Here is a 23,005-nt window from a genome sequence, read left to right on the forward strand (position 1 = left end):
GTGTGTGTGTGTGTGTCTGTGTGATGTACAGATTTGTAACCAAGTCTCAGACACGGGACCAAACACACTCGCCACTCAACAAGGCTGTCGGTTCCTGAATGCAGCTCCAACAAATAAATATATATATATTTATATATATAAACAAAACAATATAGATTTTTCTCTGGCAGTCTGTTGGTGTATGTAAGCAAAGACACACACACATGAACGCACCCACGTTACAAAGTTGGATTGAAATCTATTTCAATTGTCTTTTTTTTGTCAACAATCTACACGCAATACTCTGTAATGGCAAAGTGGAAGAGATATTCTAAGATAAAATTTGCTTAATGAAAAATAAACCACTAGTATGTCTTGATAAGATTAGTATACACGCCCCTTAGTTAATACATGTTAGAATCACCTTTACAACTGGAGTCAAGCCGGTAGAGCTTTTCTCATTATTCTTTAAAATAATGAGAAAGATATTATATTTTCTAATTATTCTTTAAAAATCCTTCCAGCTCTGTCAAATTGGTTGTTGATCACTGCTAGACAGCCATTATCATGTCTTAACATAGATTTTCAAACCGATTAAAGTCACAACTGTAACTCGGCCACTCAGGAACATTCACTGTCTTCTTGGTAAGCAACTTCAGTGTAGATTTGGCCTTGTGTTTTAGGTTATTGTCACATACACATGGTTAGCAGATGTTAATGTGAGTGTCGCGAAATGCTTGTGCTTCGAGCTCCAACAGTGCAGTAATATCTAACAAATAATCTAACAATTCCCAATAACTACCTAACACACACAAATCTAAAGGGGTGAATGAGAATATGTACATATACATTTATGGATGAGCGATGGCCGAGCTGCATAGGCAAAGATGCAGTAGATGGCATAAAATGCAGTATATACAGTGCCTTGCGAAAGTATTCGGCCCCCTTGAACTTTGCGACCTTTTGCCACATTTCAGGCTTCAAACATAAAGGTATAAAACTGTATTTTTTTGTGAAGAATCAACAACAAGTGGGACACAATCATGAAGTGGAACGACATTTATTGGATATTTCTAACATTTTTAACAAATCAAAAACTGAAAAATTGGGCGTGCAAAATTATAAAATTACATGTGATATGAGTAATGTAAGATATGTAAACATTATTAAAGTAGCATTATTTAAAGTGGTATTGTTTGAAGTGACTAGTGATCCATTTATTAAAGTGTCCAGTGATTGCGTTTGATTTTAATTAAACAGCAGCCTCTCTGAGTTAGTGATTGCTGTTTAGCAGTCTGATGGCCTTGAGACAGAAGCTGTTTCTCAATCTCTCTGTCCCAGCTTTGATGCACATGTACTGACCTCACCTTCTGGATGATAGCGGGGTGAACAGGCAGTGGCTCGGGTGGTTGTTGTTCTTGATTATCCTTTTGGCCTTCCTGTGATATCGGGTGCTGTAAGTGTCACGGAGGGCAGGTAGTTTGCCCCCAGTGATGCGTTGTGAAAATGTTGCAGACTGCACCACCCTCTGGAGAGCCTTGTGGTTGAGGATGGTGCAGTTGCCATTCTAGGCTGTGATACAGCCCGACAGGATGCTCTCGATTGTGCATCTGTAAAAGTTTGGTTTTGGGTGACAAGCCAAATATCTTCAGACTCCTGAGGTTGAAGAGGCACTGTTGCACCTTCTTCTCTGATGATTGAGTTGGAGGCGTGCAAGGCCACGCAGTCGTGGGTGAGCAGGGAGTACAGGAGAGGGCTGAGCACACACCCTTGTGGGGCACCAGTGTTGAGGGTCAGTGAGGTGGAGATGTTGTTTCCTACCTTCACCACCAGGGGGTGGCCCGTCAGAAAGTCCAGGACCCAGTTGCACAGGGAGGGGTTGAGACCAATCGCGATTGCGTCATCTGTGGACCAGTTGTGGCGAAGTATGCAAACGGTAGTGCGTCTAGGGTTGCCGGTAAGGTGGCGGTGATATGATCCTTGACTAGGATCTCAAAGCACTTCATGGTGACAGAAGTGAGTTCTATGGGGCGGTAAGATGTACAGGTAAGATGCCTGTATCTTTGTAGTGACTGGATGTATTGATACACTGAGTTAGGAAAGACGCCTGTATCTTTGTAGTGACTGGATGTGTTGATACCCTGAGTTAGGAAAGACGCCTGTATCTTTGTAGTGACTGGGTCTATTGATACACTGAGTTAGGAAGGAGGCCTGTATCTTTGTAGTGACTGGGTGTATTGATACACTGAGTTAGGAAGGAGGCCTGTATCTTTGTAGTGACTGGGTGTATTGATACACTGAGTTAGGAAGGACATCTTTGTAGTGACTGGGTGTAGTACACTGAGTTAGGAAGGAGGCCTGTATCTTTGTAGTGACTGGGTGTATTGATACACTGAGTTAGGAAGGACTCTGTATCTTTGTGTGACTGGGTGTATTGATACACTGAGTTAGGAAGGACTGTATCTTTGTTGACTGGGTGTATTGATACACTGAGTTAGGATGACCCTGTATCTTTGTAGTCACTGGATGTATTGATACACTGAGTTAGGAAAGATGCCTGTATCTTTGTCGTGACTGGGTGTATTGATACACCGTCCAAAGCGTAATGGATAACTTCACCGTGCTCAAAGGGATATTCAGTGTCTGCTTTTTATTTCAGCTATCTACCAATAGGTACCCTTCTTAGTGAGGCATTGGAAAATCCTACCTGGTCTTTGTGATTGAATCTGTGCTTGAATTGTACTTCTCGACTGAGGGACCTTACACATAATTGTTTGTGTAAAACAATTATGTTTACCACTATTATGGCACACAGAGTGAGTCCATGCATCTTGTTAAGTGATTTTGTTAGGCACATTTTTACTCCTGAACTCATTTAGGTTTACCGTAACAAAGGGGTTGAATACTTATTCACTCAAGACATTTCAGCTTTTAGTTAAGTCATTCCACTTTGACATGATGGGATTTTGTGTGTAGGCCAGTGACAACACATCACTGCTGGTGGATCAGAAGTGTTTTAGAGTGTCAGTGTGTGTGGTCTGTTTAGTATTCAGTTCAGGGTTCATCCGGTTTAATTGAACAGATTACTGACATTTATTTACCACCAGCCGAGTGTGGAGCGATACACCTCTGCAGTGTCATCAAACAGCTTTCCTAACCTTTCCCTGTCCGCCCTCTCTATATATATATATATATATATCTATATATCTCTCTCCCTGTCGCCCTCTCTCTCTCTATATATATATATCTATATCTATATCTCTCTCTCCCTGTCCGCCCTCTCTATATATATATCTATATCTATCTATATATCTCTCTCCCTGTCGCCCTCTATCTATATCTATATCTCTCTCTATATATATATCTATATCTATATCTATCTCTCTCTTTATATGATATATATCTATATCCATCTCTCTCTCCCTGTCCGCCCTCTCTATATATATATCTATATCTATATATCTCTCTCCCTGTCGCCCTCTCTCTCTCTATATATATATATCTATATCTATCTCTCCCCCTGTCCGCCCTCTCTATATATATATATATATATCTATATATCTCTCTCCCTGTCGCCCTCTCTCTCTCTATATATATATATCTATATCTATATCTCTCTCTCCCTGTCCGCCCTCTCTATATATATATCTATATCTATATATCTCTCTCCCTGTCGCCCTCTCTCTCTCTATATATATATATCTATATCTCTCTCTCCCTGTCCGCCCCTCTCTATATATATATATATATATATATCTATATATCTCTCTCCCTGTCGCCCTCTCTCTCTATATATATATATATCTATATCCATATCTCTCTCTCCCTGTCCGCCCTCTCTATATATCTATATCTATATATCTCTCTCCCTGTCGCCCTCTCTCTCTCTATATATATATATATCTATATCTATCTCTCCCTGTCCGCCCTCTCTATATATATATATATATCTATATATCTCTCTCCCTGTCGCCCTCTCTCTCTATATATATATATATCTATATCTATATCTCTCTCTCCCTGTCCGCCCTCTCTATATATCTATATCTATATATCTCTCTCTCCCTGTCCGCCCTCTCTATATATATATATATATATATATATATATAAAATCTATATCTATATATCCATATCTATATCTGCCCTCTCTATATATATATCTGTCTCCTCTCCATCAGTCTCTCTCTCTTTCTCTCTCTCTCTCCTCTCACTCTCTCTCTCTCTTTCTCTCTCTCTCTCCTCTCCATCAGTCTCTCTCTCTCTCTCTCTCCTCTCCATCCGTCTCTCTCTCTCCTCTCCCTCCATCTCTCTCTCTCTCTCTCTCTCTCTCTCTCCTCTTCGTCAGTCTCTCTCTCTCCTCTTCGTCAGTCTCTCTCTCTCTCCTCTTCGTCAGTCTCTCTCTCTCTCCTCTCCGTCAGTCTCTCACTCTCTCCTCTCCGTCAGTCTCTCTCTCTCTCTTTCTCTCTCTCTCTCCTCTCCATCAGTATCTCTCTCTCTCTCTCCTCTCCATCAGTCTCTCTCTCTCTCTCTCTCCTCTCCATCAGTATCTCTCTCTCTCCTCTCCATCAGTCTCTCTCTCTCTTTCTCTCTCCCTCTCTCCCTCTCTCCCTCTCTCCCTCTCTCCCTCTCTCTCTCTCTCTCTCTCTCTCTCTCTCTCTCTCTCTCTCTCTCGCTCTCTCTCTCTCTCTCTCTCGCTCTCTCTCTCGCTCTCTCTCCTCTCCATCAGTCTCTCGCTCTCTCTCCTCTCCATCAGTCTCTCTCTCTCTCTCCCTCCTCTCCATCAGTCTCTCTCTTTCTCTTTCTCTCTCTCTCTCTCTCTCTTTCTCTCTCTCTCTCCTCTCCCTCTCTCTCTCGCTCTCTCTCCTCTCCATCAGTCTCTCTCTCCTCTCCACCAGTCTCTCTCTCTCTCTCTCCTCTCCATCAGTCTCTCTCTCTCTCTCTCTCTCTCTCTCTCTCTCTCTCTCTCTCCCCCTTCTCTTCCATTTTGTAATCCCTCTACCTCACCCTATCTCTCTTACTCCCCTCTCAATCACACCCTTTCTCCCTTTTCCCCTTTCTACCTTATCTCTCTCGCTCGCTCGCTCTCTCCCTCACCCTCTCTCCCTCTGTGTGGTGATGCTATCTAAGGTTTGTGTGTAGAAGGTTGAGGTCAAACACAGAGCTAAGTCTTACAGGATAAAGTAATTTGTGATCTGGGCCAGCAGCTCTTTATAGCAGGAAATAGGAATACTATTTATAAATGATTGTCTTGCAGGGCATCTAGGATCTGACACACACCCTCGCACATGCACATACACACACACACACTCACACACACATTTGCATCACACACATACACACAGCTCCAAATATTCACCAGTTGGTTGTTAATAACCTCCTGTGGACCTCTGCAGAGTTCTATGATCATTAGAACTCCCTGATGATTGTTTGGAACCCTCCTTTCTCTCTGCTCATTGGCCGCCTGAGGGTACTAGAAGGTCCCCGTAGTGAAACAGTGGCTATGTCTGGAACACCAGCAGGTGAAGGTTATGATTGGCTAGGTTTCCAATTGGTGAAAGTTTTTCATCTGAATATTTTAAAATCAGCATAAAAACAATATGTGCATTTTCCACCAGACATGTGTTTCCATCAAATGGACTTGTTGCAGATTAAAGGCTATATGTGACGACATAGTGAACATAAAAATCATTTTTGTTGGTAAATTCTCTAGTACCGATAAATAAGACGCATTTTCAACTCTACTGATGGTTTTGTCAGAAACATTGGGTCATATAGTGAATGTGAATGTGCCCACTCTGGTATTGGTATGTGCATTCTAGCCAACAGCTGGCAGACAGAGTGCGGGTATAGCCTATATAATGAGATGATTATGGACAAGTGAGATTACTTTTACTTGTCAAAAGGCAGCCAAGCATCAATCATCATGTCACCAGAATAAAAACTGATATGTATTGGAAGGAAGAATCAAGCTCATCACTGTGCACATTCACCACCCAGCTATAAACTGCACGGTTTCTCAAGTGATGGTGGGTGGACCACACAACATCTCATCGGGTGACTCCAAGTTCACTTCCATATGATAGTTGTTATATCAATATTTGCTCATAAATGCGTTTCCATCTTTCATCATTAATTTTACAGACACAAAAAGATCCCAACTTTTTAAAGCATATTTTGTTTTGTTGACATTTGGAAAGTTTACCGACAAATTTGCTGTTTCCATCAGACCAGCCGTGACATTTTGTATCCGGCATGTGCTTTACTCCTGTAAAAATGTTGGTGGAAACCTGGTTATTGTAACACCTGGAAGGCGAGGCTACTGGAAAAACCACTGAAACTTGAAACTGTTTTGTCTCATCTCCCAGGAAATCACTTAGTGTACATGACGACATTGTACTGTACATTTAGAGATGTCATTTACAGTAAGTACAGATTGATTTAATAGGCTGCTATTTTTTACTCCAAACGATTTTTCCTCAAAGTCGCCCAGCGTTGTGCCTCAACATTGTATTAGCCTAGAGGTTAAGAGCTTTGAGCCAGTAACTGAAAGGTCGCTGATTCAAGTTCCCTAGTCAAGCAGATGAAAAAATCTGATGTGCCCTTGTGCAAGGCACTTTAACCTTCATTGTTCCTGTAAGTTGCTCTGGATAAGAGCATCCACTAAAATGTTTTTTTTTTAAATGGCCACTGAGCTAAAGCCAACGCGTTTGCTTGGTAGAGCCAACACGTCTTTAAAATCTCAGGCAACGTTACTCACCTTTTTCTCCGCAATTTCTTTCTCTCCGTCTCTCTGTCAGATTCGTCGTCAAGGGGGATCCAGCTGCTGGTAGACTTGTTGGACCACCGTATGAGTGAGGTCCACCGTAGTGCCTGTGGAGCCCTGAGGAACCTGGTCTACGGCAAGGCCAACGACGACAACAAGATCACCCTGAAGAACTGTGGGGGCATACCTGCCCTGGTCCGCCTGCTACGCAAGACTGGAGACGTGGAGATAAGAGAACTGGTCACAGGTACATTTAAATATCAGATATATTTCACCTATATTTAACCAGGTAGGCCAGTTGAGAACATGTCCTAAATTTCAACTTTGACTGGCCAAGATAAAGCAAAGCAAAGCAGTGCAACAAAAACAACATCACAGAGTTACACGTAAACAAACGTACAGTAAATAACACAGTAGAAAAATCTATGTACAGCATGTGCAAATGTAGAAGAGTAGGGAGGTAGGCAATAAATAGGCCATAGAGGTGAAATAATTACAATTTAGCATTAAATACTGGAGAGATGGATGTGCAGATGATGATGTGCAAGTAGAGATACTGGGGTGCAAAAGAGCAACAGGGGTAAATTACAATATGGGGATGAGATAGTTATATGTGCTATTTACAGATTGGCTGTGTACATGTACAGTGATCGGTAAGCTACTCTGACAGCGGATGCTTAAAGTTAGAGAGGGAGATATAAGACTTCAGCTTCAGTGATTTTTGCAATTCATTCCAGTCATTTGCAGCAGAGAACTGGAAGGAAAGGCGGCCAAAGTAAGTGTTGACTTTGGGGATGACCAGTGAGATATACCTGCTGGAACGCGTACTACTGGTGGGCGTTGCTATGGTGACCAGTGAGCTGAGATAAAGCGGGGCTTTATCTAGTAAAGACTTATAGATGACCTGGAGCCAGTGGGTTTGGCGACGAATATTACATTACATTACATTTAAGTCATTTAGCAGACGCTCTTATCCAGAGCGACTTATGTAGTGAGGGCCAGCCAACGAGAGCATACAGGTAACAGTGGCGGGTAGTATATGGGGCTTTGGTGACAAAATGGATGGCACTGTGATAGACTACATCCAGTTTCCTGAGTAGAGTATAGGAGGCTATTTTGTGAATGACATCGCCGAAGCCAAGGGTCGGTTGGATAGTCAGTTTTACGAGGGTATGTTTGGCAGCATGACTAAAGGAGGCTTTGTTGCAAAATAGGAAGCCGATTCTATATTTAATTTTGGATTGGAGATGCTTAATGTGAGTCTGGATGGAGAGTGCACAGTCTAACCAGACAGCTAGGTATTTGTAGTTGTCCACATATACAAGTCAGAACCGTCCAGATAATTGATGCTAGTCAGGTGGGCAGGTGCGGGCAGCATTTGATTGAAGAGCATGCATTTAGTTTTACTAGCATTTAAAAGCAGTTGCAGGCCATGGAAGGAGTGTTGTGTGGCATTGAAGCTTGTTTGGAGGTTTGTTAACCTCTTACTGCATAAACCCCTCTAGCGGGACCAAATTCGACAACACCTGGTGAAAATGGGGGGCGCCAAATTCAAAATACAAAATCGTAATATTAAACATTCATGAAAATACAAGTGTCCTACATCATTTAAAAGCTTAACTTCTTGTTAATCCAGCCGCTTTGTCAGATTTCAAAAAGGCTTTACCATGCATACTCTGTGATTATCTGAGGACAGCTCCCCGCATACAATAAACAAGCAATAAACATTTTCCAAACAAGCAGAGGCGTTTAGAAAATCAGAAATAGCAATAAAATAAATCACTTACGTTTGAATATCTTCCTCTGTTTGCAATCCAAAGGGTTCCAGCTACATAAAAAATGGTCCTTTTGTTCGATAAAGTCCTTCTTTATATCCCAAAAAAATCAGTTCAATTGGCGCGCTTGATTCAGTAATCCACCGGTTTCCCTCGTTCAAAATGCATACAAATGAATCTCGAAAGTTACCAATAAACTTTGTCCAAACAAGTCAAACAATGTTTCTAATCAATCCTCAGGTACCCTAATATGTAAATAAACCATAAAATGTAAGATGGAGAATATGTTCACTACCGGAGATAAATAACGAAGTGCGCGCCCTCATCCACGCGCGCCACCACACTACAGCCAAAATGGGAGCCACTTAAAAAAACTACAAATTCTAGCTGATTTTTCAAAAAACAAGCCTGAAACTCTTTCTAAAGACTGTTGACATCTACTGGAAGCTCTAGGAACTGCAATCTGGGAGGTATTCCTTTGATAGTCCCAATTATATGCATATCCTAGCTTCTGGGCCTGAGTAATAGGCATGTTACTTTGGGCACGTCAGTCATCTGAAATACCGAATACTGGCACCTGCCCACAAGAAGTTTAACAGAGTGTCCAAAGAAGGGCCAGATGTATACAGAATGGTGTCATCTGCGTAGAGGTGGATAAGAGAATCACCAGCAGCAAGAGCGACATCACTGATTTATACTTAGAAAGGGGTTGCAACAATTTCGGCAGATAATTTTAGAAAGAGAAGTCAACAAATGAGAGTGCCTGGGGAATGTGAGTGCTGCTGGGGGCTGCAGGGCCTGGGTTAACCTCTACATCACCAGAGGAACAGAGGAGGAGTAGGATAAGGGTACACACGCACGGACGCTCGCACGGACGCACACACAATTCACTGACACTTCTACATTCCAGAAGACTGTGATGACTTTCCAATAGTTTCATGTTTCCTGGGTCCAGGCATATTCGGTAGCCAGATAACATAGCTATACAATAGAAAACCATTTGAAAAGATAACAGGTTTAGTGAGTTCAAGTCACTCCTTCAGCATTCCATCTTAATTCTCAGACCCTCATTGTCCACGTTTTCAGACTCAACTAACTTTGAGAGTGTTCAAACAAACTACAGAGCTTCTCTCTGTGATGCCGGGAACAAACCACCTCACTAGTCATCAACTATGAAAAACAACTGGTTTCTTCCGATGATTTTGTCAGTGTTTCGCTACTGTCAGGCTTTTTAAAAGCTGTTCTATCTGCCAGATATAAGCTTGTTTGACCGCGGTGTCTCTGTGAGAGTGCAGTGTTTAGCTACAATCACGTTTCTTAGGTGAGAACTGTGACCAAATCCTTGTGTGTAATTTTTCTGTGGAGCATGAGGTCTTTCGCAAGCGTGTCTAAGCCAGGCTAGCCAAGGAGATATCCCCGAGAGACTACTTTTGAGTTTACATCAAGACTGGAGGACCTTTGCCAAAGCTTAGAATGTGTGTGTGTGTGCACTTGCGTGTGTTTGTGTGTGTAAGCGTGCATGTGGGTTTGTGTGTACTTGTGTGTGTTTATGTGTGTAAGCGTGCATGTGGGTTTGTGTCTACTTGTGTGTGTTTATGTGTGTAAGCGTGCATGTGGGTTTGTGTGTACTTGCCTGTGTGTGTGTGTGTGTGTGTGTGTGTGTGTGTGTAGGATTGTTTGTGTTTGTTTGTACTTGCGTGTGTAGGTGTGTGTGTGTGTGTGTGTGTAGGAGTGTTTGTGTTTGTGTGTACTTGCGTGTGTAGGTGTGTGTGTAGGTGTGTGTGTGTTTGTGTGGACTTGCGTGTTTGTGTGTGTAAGCATGCATGCGTTTTTATCTCTAATGGGAGGGCACCAGACATATGGAACCTAACCCATCCGTGACTAGTGATTGGCCGTGTGAATGGGCGTTGAGAAGCCTATCAGCTGCTCCAATGGAGCGGGTCCCCCTGCCTAAGATGAAGCTGGAATAGGCTCTGTTGCGAAAGCCTTCAAACCACTGAGGGATGAAGTTCGGCCACTGGGAGTATCCTTAAAGACTTAAAGGCTTTAGCTCAGTGGACTAACGTGGTCTTGAGTTTTACTGATGACCTGGGTTGGATAACCAGTCAACTACAGTTTAAACAGTTAAGTGTATTTCAGTTGTCATTTCCTCTTGTCAGTGAAGAGAACTGGTTCAGAGATACAGGGCCTTCTGTTTTTGCTTCGTCATTATGGGGTATTGTGTACAGATTAATGAGGTAAAAAAAAACGATTTAAACCATTTTAGAATAAGGCTGTAACGTAACAAAATGTGGAAAAAGTCAAGGGGTCTGAATACTTTCCGAATGCCCTGTAAACAGATACTTAAAAACAACATCCATTTGTAGCTGAGATAAAGAACCCCCCACACACACACACACACACATACACACAAACACACAAACACACAAACACACACACACACACACACACATACACACACAAACACACACACACACACAAACACAAACACAAACACACACACAAACACACACACAAACACACACAAACACACACAGTCTGCTTCTGTAGCCTTGTCATGTTCAGAGATAAGGGAAGCGAGCGGGAACGTGACACTCGTCCAATTTGACCTCTCACCCGTCCCCCTGCACTCATCTCTGATAGGTCAGGCAGTCTCTATGGAGACAAAGGACACAGAGGGCCAAATCAATGAGTGATGGCTGAACAGTAGATACCTCCTGATAACCAAACAATGGGGACGGACTGAATTCCCTGTGGATTATATCTAGTGTTATAAAATGGTTTATCTATCAAGCTATACCACAGATCTCCTCATTAAAGGTCCTGTTGGGTTTAGAATGTGTGGCAATATAACCTATTCCCAAGGGGGGGTGTGTGTGTGTGTGTGTGTGTGTGTGTGTGCGGGCCTGCAATGTTAGTGTGTTCACAGTGTACAAGGCATTAGGAACATGCTCTTTCCATTACTTAATGGAAGGTGAATCCAGGTGAAAGCTATTTTTCCTTATTGATGTCAATCCACTTTAATCAGTGTTGATGAAGGGGAGGAGACAGGTTAAATAAGGATTTTTAAGCCTTGAGACAATTGAGACATGGATTGTTTGTGTGCCATTCAGAGGGTGAATGGGCCAGACAACATGTTGAAGTGCCTTGGAATGGGGTACGGTAGTACTGTAGCTGCCAGGTGTAGGGCTGTTACTGTGACCGTATTACCGCCACACTGGCAGTCACGAGTCATGGAGGCAGTCCAATTCCATGTGACCGTTGAGTCACGGTAATTAGGCTTCTCCAAGCTCTGATGCTGCTGACGGTCATTAGTATCCTATCAAACTTGCTAACTGCCTGGTTGTCAGCACTCTATTGTCCCTCTGACATCAATTCAAATGAATTTGAAAATCTAATCCAAAACTCCATGAGAGCCCACGTGCTCATGTTGCGCAACATTTCTATAGGCTATGCAATTGTGTGAGAAAACAGTGATGTGAGGGAAAGGGGTATACCTAGTCAGTTGTACAACTGCATGCATTCAACTGAAATGTGTCTTCCGAATTTAACCCAACCCCTCTGATTCAGAGAGGTGATAGGGGCTCTGCCATAATCGACATCCACGTCTTCGGCTCCGGAATTTAACCCAACCCCTCTGATTCAGAGAGGTGATAGGGGCTCTGCCATAATCGACATCCATGTCTTCGGCTCCGGAATTTAACCCAACCCCTCTGAATCAGAGAGGTGATAGGGGCTCTGCCATAATCGACATCCACGTCTTCGGCTCCGGAATTTAACCCAACCCCTCTGAATCAGAGAGGTGATAGGGGCTCTGCCATAATCGACATCCACGTCTTCGGCTCCTGAATTTAACCCAACCCCTCTGAATCAGAGAGGTGATAGGGGCTCTGCCATAATCGACATCCACGTCTTCGGCTCCGGAATTTAACCCAACCCCTCTGAATCAGAGAGGTGATAGGGGCTCTGCCATAATCGACATCCACGTCTTCGGCTCCGGAATTTAACCCAACCCCTCTGAATCAGAGAGGTGATAGGGGCTCTGCCATAATCGACATCCACGTCTTCGGCTCCTGGGGAAAGGTGGATTAACTGCCTTTTGCTCAGTGGAAAAATGACAGATTTTGACCTTGTCAGCTTGGGCATTCAATCCAGCAACCTTTTGGTTACTGGCCCAACGCTCGAACAACTAGGCTACCTGCCGCCTCTATGAAAAAGAGGATCCCATCAGCTTTGTACAGGATAGACCTACTATATTTATTTTTCAACTATCCTAATATTAAGCAAATATTAAGCACATTGCTTATCTTTACAACCGGAGTATAGCCTACCTGTATAACGACACAGGGCGAGACCCAGATGCAGACACTGGAGGCAGATGGTTAGAGTCTCTGATATTTATTAAAATACAAGGGGCAGGCAATAGGCAGGTTGAGGACAGGCAGAAGTTCATTAACCCGGTCATAGTCCAGAAGGTACAGGGGAGCAAGCAGGCTCGAGGTCAGAACAGGTCTGAACCAGGAGGGCTCAGTGTCAGGGCAGGCAGAACAGGTCTGAACCAGGAGGGCTCAGTGTCAGGGCAGGCAGAACAGGTCTGAACCAGTAGGGCTCAGTGTCAGGGCAGGCAGCACAGGTCTGAACCAGGAGGGCTCAGTGTCAGGGCAGGCAGAACAGGTCTGAACCAGGAGGGCTCAGTGTCAGGGCAGGCAGAACAGGTTGAACCAGGAGGGCTCAGTGTCAGGGCAGGCAGAACAGGTCTGAACCAGGAGGGCTCAGTGTCAGGGCAGGCAGAACAGGTCTGAACCAGGAGGGCTCAGTGTCAGGGCAGGCAGAACAGGTTGAACCAGGAGGGCTCAGTGTCAGGGCAGGCAGAACAGGTCTGAACCAGGAGGGCTCAGTGTCAGGGCAGGCAGAACAGGTTGAACCAGGAGGGCTCAGTGTCAGGGCAGGCAGCACAGGTCTGAACCAGGAGGGCTCAGTGTCAGGGCAGGCAGAACAGGTTGAACCAGGAGGGCTCAGTGTCAGGGCAGGCAGCACAGGTCTGAACCAGGAGGGCTCAGTGTCAGGGCAGGCAGAACAGGTCTGAACCAGGAGGGCTCAGTGTCAGGGCAGGCAGAACAGGTTGAACCAGGAGGGCTCAGTGTCAGGGCAGGCAGAACAGGTCTGAACCAGGAGGGCTCAGTGTCAGGGCAGGCAGCACAGGTTGAACCAGGAGGGCTCAGTGTCAGGGCAGGCAGAACAGGTTGAACCAGGAGGGCTCAGTGTCAGGGCAGGCAGCACAGGTTGAACCAGGAGGGCTCAGTGTCAGGGCAGGCAGAACAGGTCTGAACCAGGAGGGCTCAGTGTCAGGGCAGGCAGCACAGGTTGAACCAGGAGGGCTCAGTGTCAGGGCAGGCAGAACAGGTTGAACCAGGAGGGCTCAGTGTCAGGGCAGGCAGCACAGGTCTGAACCAGGAGGGCTAGAAAAAAGAGTGAAGGAAAAACAGGAGCACGGAAAAAGATGCTGGTAGGCTTGACAAGACAACAGACAAACAGAGAATACGGGTATAAATACACTGGGGATAATGGGGAAGATGTGCGACACCTGGAGGGGGGTGAAGACAATCACAAAGACAGGTGAAACAGATCAGGGTGTGACAACCTGGCTGGCATGAAAATGAACCGCTGGATAAGTGCATAGATGACATACATGTTCCCCCTTGCCCCTGTTTTGAGACAGGTGCATGATACTGGTCCATTCTAAATTAAAACAAAGTCACATATATATTATTTATTATAGGTAAAGACAATATTAAGTCAATAATGTTCTGATGGGTTATAATATTAGCCTGTCACTTGTGAATGATGCCCAGCATAAGAAACAATATCTTTTTTTTGTGTGACTTTTTCTAATCATATTATCACACCTCATGTAGCCTAGCCCATAGTCCTATATGTTTTGATAAGGTTTGTATCACAACTAAAGTGGCCAAATAACTTCTTAAAATTAAACCCATTAATCTGCTTTACAAGGGGTATAGAGCCTAACTGGTTACATAAGCAGTGTGTGTTTCAGGTTTGGGGAAGATAATTTTCACCATATAAAATGCACTTTTATAATAAAAGCATTTCAAGAAGAATCACATTGATGGTCACTCTTGATAATGTTGTTTTCCTGCTTTTCCTGGGATTGATTTGCACTTTTCTCAGCAAAGTACGTTCATCTTAGGGGACAGAATGAGTCTCCTTCCTGAGCAGTATAACGGCTGCGTGGTCCCATGGTGTTTATACTTGCTTACTATTGTTTGTACAGATGAACGTGGTACCTTCAGGCGTTTGGAAATTGCTCCGATTAGGACTCAGATGCAGACACAGGAGGCAGATGGTGTGAGTGTGTAATATTTAATAATTCCAAAAGGTGTAGGTTAGAGAATAGTCATGGACATGCAGAAGGTCAAAACCAGATCAGAGTCCAGGAGGTACAGAGTGGCAGGCAGGCTCAAGGTCAGGGCAGGCAGACTGATCCGGCAGGCAGGTACAGGCTCAAGGTCAGGGCAGGCAGGTACAGAGTACAGGAGGTACAGAGTGGCAGGCAGGCTCAAGGACAGGGCAGGCAGACTGATCCGGCAGGCAGGTACAGGCTCAAGGTCAGGGCAGGCAGGTACAGAGTACAGGAGGTACAGAGTGGCAGGCAGGCTCAAGGACAGGGCAGGCAGACTGATCCGGCAGGCAGGTACAGGCTCAAGGTCAGGGCAGGCAGGTACAGAGTCCAGGAGGTACAGAGTGGCAGGCAGGCTCAAGGACAGGGCAGGCAGACTGATCCGGCAGGCAGGTACAGGCTCAAGGTCAGGGCAGGCAGGTACAGAGTCCAGGAGGTACAGAGTGGCAGGCAGGCTCAAGGACAGGGCAGGCAGACTGATCCGGCAGGCAGGTACAGGCTCAAGGTCAGGGCAGGCAGGTACAGAGTCCAGGAGGTACAGAGTGGCAGGCAGGCTCAAGGACAGGGCAGGCAGACTGATCCGGCAGGCAGGTACAGAGTCCAGAAAACAGGCAATTGTTAAAACCGGAAGGACTAGCTAAGAGAGAATAGCAAAAGCAAGAGCACGGGAAAAACACGCTGGTTGACTTGAAACATACTAGACGAACTGGCACAGAAAGACAGGAAACACAGGGATAAATACACTGGGGAAAATAAGTGACATCTGGAGGGGATCACAAGGACAGGTGAAACAGATCAGGACATAACAGCTCTCAAGGATGAACCAGACTTGTGGAGATATACAATTTTTTTCTGAGGTCTTGGCTGACTTCTTTTGATTTTCCCATGATGTTAAGCAAAGAGGCACTGGGTTTGAAGTCTATCAGAAGCTTCTAAAGCCATGACATAATTTTCTGGCATTTTCCAAGCTGTTTAATTAAAGGCACAGTCAATGTAAACTTCTGACCCACTGGAATTGTGATACAGTAAATTATAAGTGGAATAATCTGTCTGTAAACAATTGTTGGAAAAATGACTTGTGTCAGGTACAAAGTAGATGTCCTAACAGACGTGCCAAAACTATAGTTCGTTAACAAGACATTTGTGGAGTGGTAAACCTCTGACTTCAACTGTATATTACATGGACTAATTAGACTTGCAAATGTTTCAAAGGTCTTCATCAGTGGCTTGTAGGAAGTGGAAGCCAGGAGATGCTAAATGTGTTTATGTTAATTAGTGGTCATTTACCTTGAGACCCACAGTTATTTCACCGGCTGAGGATAATGTGTGTCTTCCGCAGCCCCAGCCAGGCGCATCGCTTTGTGTCAAGAACTGCAACGCTGCTGGGTTTTTCACGCTCAACATTTTTCCATGTGTATCAACAATGACCCACAGCCCAAAGAACATCCAGCCAACTTAACACGAACTGTGGGAAGCATTGGAGTCCACACGGACCAAGATCCTTGTAGAATGCTTTCAACACCATGTGGAGTCCATGCCTCAACAAATTGAGGCTGTTCAAGTGTGCAAAAGGTGGTGCAACTCAATATTAAGACAATGTTTATAATGTTTTGTACACTCAGTGTATGTGTGCATTCCTCATTAATATGTAAATTAAATGCAGTTCAACTTAGATAGCGGACCGACACAAAACAATCAGGTCTCTCGCTCTCTCTCTCGCGCTCTAGCTCTCTGTCTCTCAATTTTAAATTCAATTCATAGGGAATTCATTGGCATGGGAAATGTGTTTACATTGCCAAAGCAAGTTAAATAAACAAAAGTGAGTAGCCACAAAACAATATCAACAAAGATCTATTAGAAATTAACCGTAAACATTGCACTCACAAAGGTTTAATGAAGATAGACATATCTCTCTCTCCCTTTTTGCGATCTCTCACTCTCTCTTTTGTTCTCTCTCTCTTCCAATCTCTCTCATTCCCTTTCTCCATCTCCCTGTCTCTCCAGCTCTTTCTCTCCTCCCTCTCTCTATTACCCTCTTTCTCTATCTCGCTCTCTCTCTTCCTCCTTGCTAACTGAATCAGTGTCATGCATGGTCTTAGTCTGTGACTCAGGCTGAGTTTACTGCTTTCATTTCCTGTCTGAGTCTAGGCTGCTGACAGCAGCTCCACACACAAAGGATTCAAACAACTCTGGGGTGCAATAGGCAACACCCCAGCTTCCTGACATTATTCTGTACCAGAGACCAATACCCAGTCTCATCCCTGGCATACAGGATAACCCTCCCAGGCTGTAGAGGAAAGTATACTGTATAGTGGTTATATTGTGGGCTATGTGGAGTTGATCAAGGACTATGACACGTTGAATATGAGCAGACAGAGCTAATATGTTTAATAAAACATAATCACGTTGAATATGAGCTGACAGAGCTAATATGTTTAATAAAACATAATCACTGTGAATATGAGCTGACAGAGCTAATATGTTTAATAAAACATAACCACTGTGAATATGAGCAGACAGAGATAATATGTTTAATAAAACATAATCACGTTGAATATGAGCAGACAGAGATAATATGTTTAATAAAACATAATCACTGTGAATATGAGCAGACAGAGATAATATGTTTAATAAAACATAATCACTGTGAATATGAGCAGACAGAGATAATATGTTTAATATAACAGAATCACTGTGAATATGAGCAGACAGAGATAATATGTTTAATAAAACATAATCACTGTGAATATGAGCAGACAGAGATAATATGTTTAATAAAACATAATCACGTTGAATATGAGCTGACAGAGCTAATATGTTTAATAAAACATAACCACTGTGAATATGAGCAGACAGAGATAATATGTTTAATAAAACATAATCACTGTGAATATGAGCAGACAGAGATAATATGTTTAATAAAACATAATAACGTTGAATATGAGCAGGCAGAGATAATATGTTTAATAAAACATAATAACGTTGAATATGAGCAGGCAGAGATAATATGTTTAATAAAACATAATCACTGTGAATATGAGCAGACAGAGATAATATGTTTAATAAAACATAATAACGTTGAATATGAGCAGGCAGAGATAATATGTTTAATAAAACATAATCACTGTGAATATGAGCAGACAGAGATAATATGTTTAATAAAACATAACCATTTCAGACTATCATCGCTACGTATTTGAGAAATAACTTTCATTCAATTATCTCCAACAACTCTCAATTGTTGGACAACTCACAAGTCCCAGACCAAGTCTTTAGACACACACACACGCACACGCAGGCACACACACACACGCAGGCACACACACACACACACACACACACACACACACACACACACACACACACACACACACACACACACACACACACACACACACACACACACACACACACACACACACACACACACACACACACACACACACACACACACACACACTTTAGCCATTGGCTAGTTGTGACATGATTGGGTCCCCATGGAAACCTTGTAACAAGTGATGCGTTGCAGATCTGGACAGGAGTGTGTGTGTGTTTGTGTGTGTATGTTGGTTGCCAAAGTCACAGTGATGAACCGGGTGACCTTGCTCAAGTCTAAATCAATGAAGAGTCTACCACTCTGTCTCTCTCTATCACTCTCCATCTCCATTGCTATCTCTCCCTCTCTCTCTGTTTCTCTCTCTCTTTATCTCCCTCTCTCTCTCCCTTCTCTCTTTCTTTGTCTCTCCCTCTCTCACATGTTAATATTAAGAGTATGTCTATTTGGCCTGGTCAGACACTGGTACTCCTCAGAGCTAGCCCTGATAGTCATCAGACTGAGAGAGGAGCTGATGATGGAGAGAGTGAGAAAGTACTGGGTCTGGGAAGGAGAACACACTCTTAAAATAAGGAAGAGTAGCGTTGGTTTCAAGATATCAAATATCTCTGGTGTGTGATATAGGCAGGGGGTGGTGAAATATAGGGGGGGTGGTGTAATATGGGAGGGATTAGGTAGTATAGTGGGGATGGTGTAATATAGGGGGGATGATGGGATATTGGGTGATGGTGTGATATATGGGGGATGGTGTAATATAGGGGGGATGGTGTAATATAGGGGGATGGTGTAATATAGGGGGGATGGTGTGATATAGGGGGGATGGTGTAATATAGGGGGATGGTGTAATATAGGGGGGATGGTGTAATATAGGGGGATGCTGTAATATAGGGGGGATGGTGTAATATAGGGGGGTGGTGTAATATAGGGTGGATGGTGTAATATAGGGGGAATGGTGTCATATAGGGGGGATGGTGTAATATAGGGGGATGGTGTAATATAGGGGGATGGTGTAATATAGGGGGGATGGTGTAATATAGGGGGATGGTGTAATATAGGGGGATGGTGTGATATAGGGGGATGGTGTGATATAGGGGGGGTGTAATATAGGGGGGATGGTGTGATATAGGGGGATGGTGTGATATAGGGGGGTGGTGTAATATAGGGGGGATGGTGTAATATAGGGGGATGGTGTAATATAGGGGGATGGTGTAATATAGGGGGGATGGTGTAATATAGGGGGGATGGTGTAATATAGGGGGGATGGTGTAATATAGGGGGATGGTGTAATATAGGGGGGATGGTGTAATATAGGGGGGATGGTGTAATATAGGGGGGATGGTGTGATATAGGGGGTGGTGTAATATAGGGAGGATGGTGTAATATAGGGGGGATGGTGTAATATAGGGGGATGGTGTGATATAGGGGGTGGTGTAATATAGGGGGGATGGTGTAATATAGGGGGTGGTGTAATATAAGGGGGATGGTGTAATATAGGGGGATGGTGTAATATAGGGGGGATGGTGCAATATAGGGGGATGGTGTGATATAGGGGGGATGGTGTAATATAGGGGGATGGTGTAATATAGGGGGGATGGTGTAATATAGGGGGATGGTGTAATATAGGGGGGATGGTGTAATATAGGGGGTGGTGTAATATAGGGGGATGGTGTAATATAGGGGGATGGTGTAATATAGGGGGGATGGTGTGATATAGGGGGATGGTGTGATATAGGGGGGTGGTGTAATATAGGGGGATGGTGTCATATAGGGGGGATGGTGTAATATAGGGGGATGGTGTAATATAGGGGGATGGTGTAATATAGGGGGATGGTGTAATATAGGGGGATGGTGTAATATAGGGGGATGGTGTGATATAAGGGGAATGGTGTCATATAGGGGGATGGTGTGATATAGGGGGGATGGTGTGATATAGGGGGAATGGTGTAATATAGGGGGATGGTGTAATATAGGGGGGATGGTGTAATATAGGGGGGAATGGTGTAATATAGGGGGGATGGTGTAATATAGTGGGGATGGTGTAATATAGGGGGATGTTGTAATATAGGGGGGATGGTGTATTATAGGGGGATGGTGTAATATAGGGGCGGATGGTGTATTATAGGGGGATGGTGTAATATAGGGGGATGGTGTAATATAGGGGGGATGGTGTCATATAGGGGGGAATGGTGTAATATAGGGGGGATGGTGTAATATAGGGGGATGGTGTCATATAGGGGGAATGGTGTAATATAGGGGGGATGGTGTAATATAGGGGGAATGGTGTCATATAGGGGGGAATGGTGTAATATAGTGTGGATGGTGTAATATAGGGGGGAATGGTGTAATATAGGGGGAATGGTGTAATATAGGGGGAATGGTGTCATATAGGGGGAATGGTGTAATATAGGGGGATGGTGTCATATAGGGGGAATGGTGTAATATAGGGATGGTGTAATATAGGGGGAATGGTGTAATATAGGGGGAATGGTGTCATATAGGGGGGAATGGTGTAATATAGGGGGATGGTGTCATATAGGGGGAATGGTGTAATATAGGGGGGATGGTGTAATATAGGGGGAATGGTGTCATATAGGGGGATGGTGTAATATAGGGGGATGGTGTAATATAGGGGGGATGGTGTAATATAGGGGGATGGTGTAATATAGGGGGATGGTGTGATATAGGGGGATGGTGTGATATAGGGGGGTGGTGTAATATAGGGGGATTGTGTAATATAGGGGGGATGGTGTAATATAGGGGGATGGTGTAATATAGGGGGATGGTGTAATATAGGAGGGATGGTGTAATATAGGGGGGATGGTGTAATATAGGGGGATGGTGTAATATAGGGGGATGGTGTAATATAGGGGGGATGGTGTAATATAGGGGGATGGTGTGATATAGGGGGTGGTGTAATATAGGGGGATGGTGTAATATAGGGGGGATGGTGTAATATAGGGGGATGGTGTGATATAGGGGGGTGGTGTAATATAGGGGGGATGGTGTAATATAGGGGGTGGTGTAATATAAGGGGGATGGTGTAATATAGGGGGATGGTGTAATATAGGGGGATGGTGCAATATAGGGGGGATGGTGTGATATAGGGGGGATGGTGTAATATAGGGGGATGGTGTAATATAGGGGGGATGGTGTAATATAGGGGGGATGGTGTAATATAGGGGGATGGTGTAATATAGGGGGTGGTGTAATATAGGGGGGATGGTGTAATATAGGGGGATGGTGTAATATAGGGGGGATGGTGTGATATAGGGGGATGGTGTGATATAGGGGGGGTGGTGTAATATAGGGGGGATGGTGTCATATAGGGGGGATGGTGTAATATAGGGGGATGGTGTAATATAGGGGGATGGTGTAATATAGGGGGGATGGTGTGATATAAGGGGAATGGTGTCATATAGGGGGGATGGTGTGATATAGGGGGGATGGTGTGATATAGGGGGGAATGGTGTAATATAGGGGGATGGTGTAATATAGGGGGGATGGTGTAATATAGGGGGAATGGTGTAATATAGGGGGGATGGTGTAATATAGTGGGGATGGTGTAATATAGGGGGATGTTGTAATATAGGGGGGATGGTGTATTATAGGGGGATGGTGTAATATAGGGGCGGATGGTGTATTATAGGGGGATGGTGTAATATAGGGGGGATGGTGTAATATAGGGGGATGGTGTCATATAGGGGGGAATGGTGTAATATAGGGGGGATGGTGTAATATAGGGGGATGGTGTCATATAGGGGGGAATGGTGTAATATAGGGGGGATGGTGTAATATAGGGGGAATGGTGTCATATAGGGGGAATGGTGTAATATAGTGTGGATGGTGTAATATAGGGGGAATGGTGTAATATAGGGGGAATGGTGTAATATAGGGGGAATGGTGTCATATAGGGGGGAATGGTGTAATATAGGGGGATGGTGTCATATAGGGGGGAATGGTGTAATATAGGGGGATGGTGTAATATAGGGGGAATGGTGTCATATAGGGGGAATGGTGTGATATAGGGGGGGATGGTGTCATATAGGGGGATGGTGTAATATAGGGGGGATTGTGTGATATAGGGGGGATGGTGTAATATAGGGGGGATGGTGTAATATAGGGTGGATGGTGTCATATAGGGGGAATGGTGTAATATAGGGGGGATGGTGTAATATAGGGGGATGGTGTCATATAGGGGGGAATGGTGTAATATAGGGGGATGGTGTAATATAGGGGGGATGGTGTGATATAGAGGGGGATGGTGTAATATAGGGGGATGGTGTCATATAGGGGGAATGGTGTCATATAGGGGGAATGGTGTAATATAGGGGGATGGTGTAATATAGGGGGATGGTGTCATATAGGGGGGAATGGTGTAATATAGGGGGAATGGTGTGATATAGGGGGATTGTGTCATATAGGGGGGAATGGTGTAATATAGGGGGATGGTGTAATATAGGGGGATGGTGTCATATAGGGGGGAATGGTGTAATATAGGGGGATGTTGTCATATAGGGGGAATGGTGTCATATAGGGGGGAATGGTGTAATATAGGGGGATGGTGTAATATAGGGGGATGGTGTCATATAGGGGGAATGGTGTAATATAGGGTGAATGGTGTCATATAGGGGGGAATGGTGTAATATAGGGGGGATGGTGTAATATAGGGGGATGGTGTAATTTAGGGGGATGGTGTAATATAGGGGGAATGGTGTAATATAGGGGGGATGGTGTAA

General features: G+C 44.1%; 1 protein-coding gene across 1 annotated transcript in view; it reads left to right on the top strand.

Annotated features, from left to right (window-relative positions):
- LOC135517153 (catenin delta-2-like) overlaps nt 1–23,005 on the top strand; it is a 586,832-nt gene that overhangs the window by 427,634 nt on the left and 136,193 nt on the right. Inside the window, exons 14-15 of the mRNA XM_064941201.1 lie at nt 1,844–1,857; nt 6,790–6,989. Of these exons, the coding sequence (XP_064797273.1) occupies nt 1,844–1,857; nt 6,790–6,989 (214 nt within the window). The remainder of the gene's footprint in view (nt 1–1,843; nt 1,858–6,789; nt 6,990–23,005) is intronic.

Source organism: Oncorhynchus masou, chromosome 28 (genome assembly GCF_036934945.1).
Source record: "Oncorhynchus masou masou isolate Uvic2021 chromosome 28, UVic_Omas_1.1, whole genome shotgun sequence".
Taxonomy (NCBI): domain Eukaryota; kingdom Metazoa; phylum Chordata; class Actinopteri; order Salmoniformes; family Salmonidae; genus Oncorhynchus; species Oncorhynchus masou.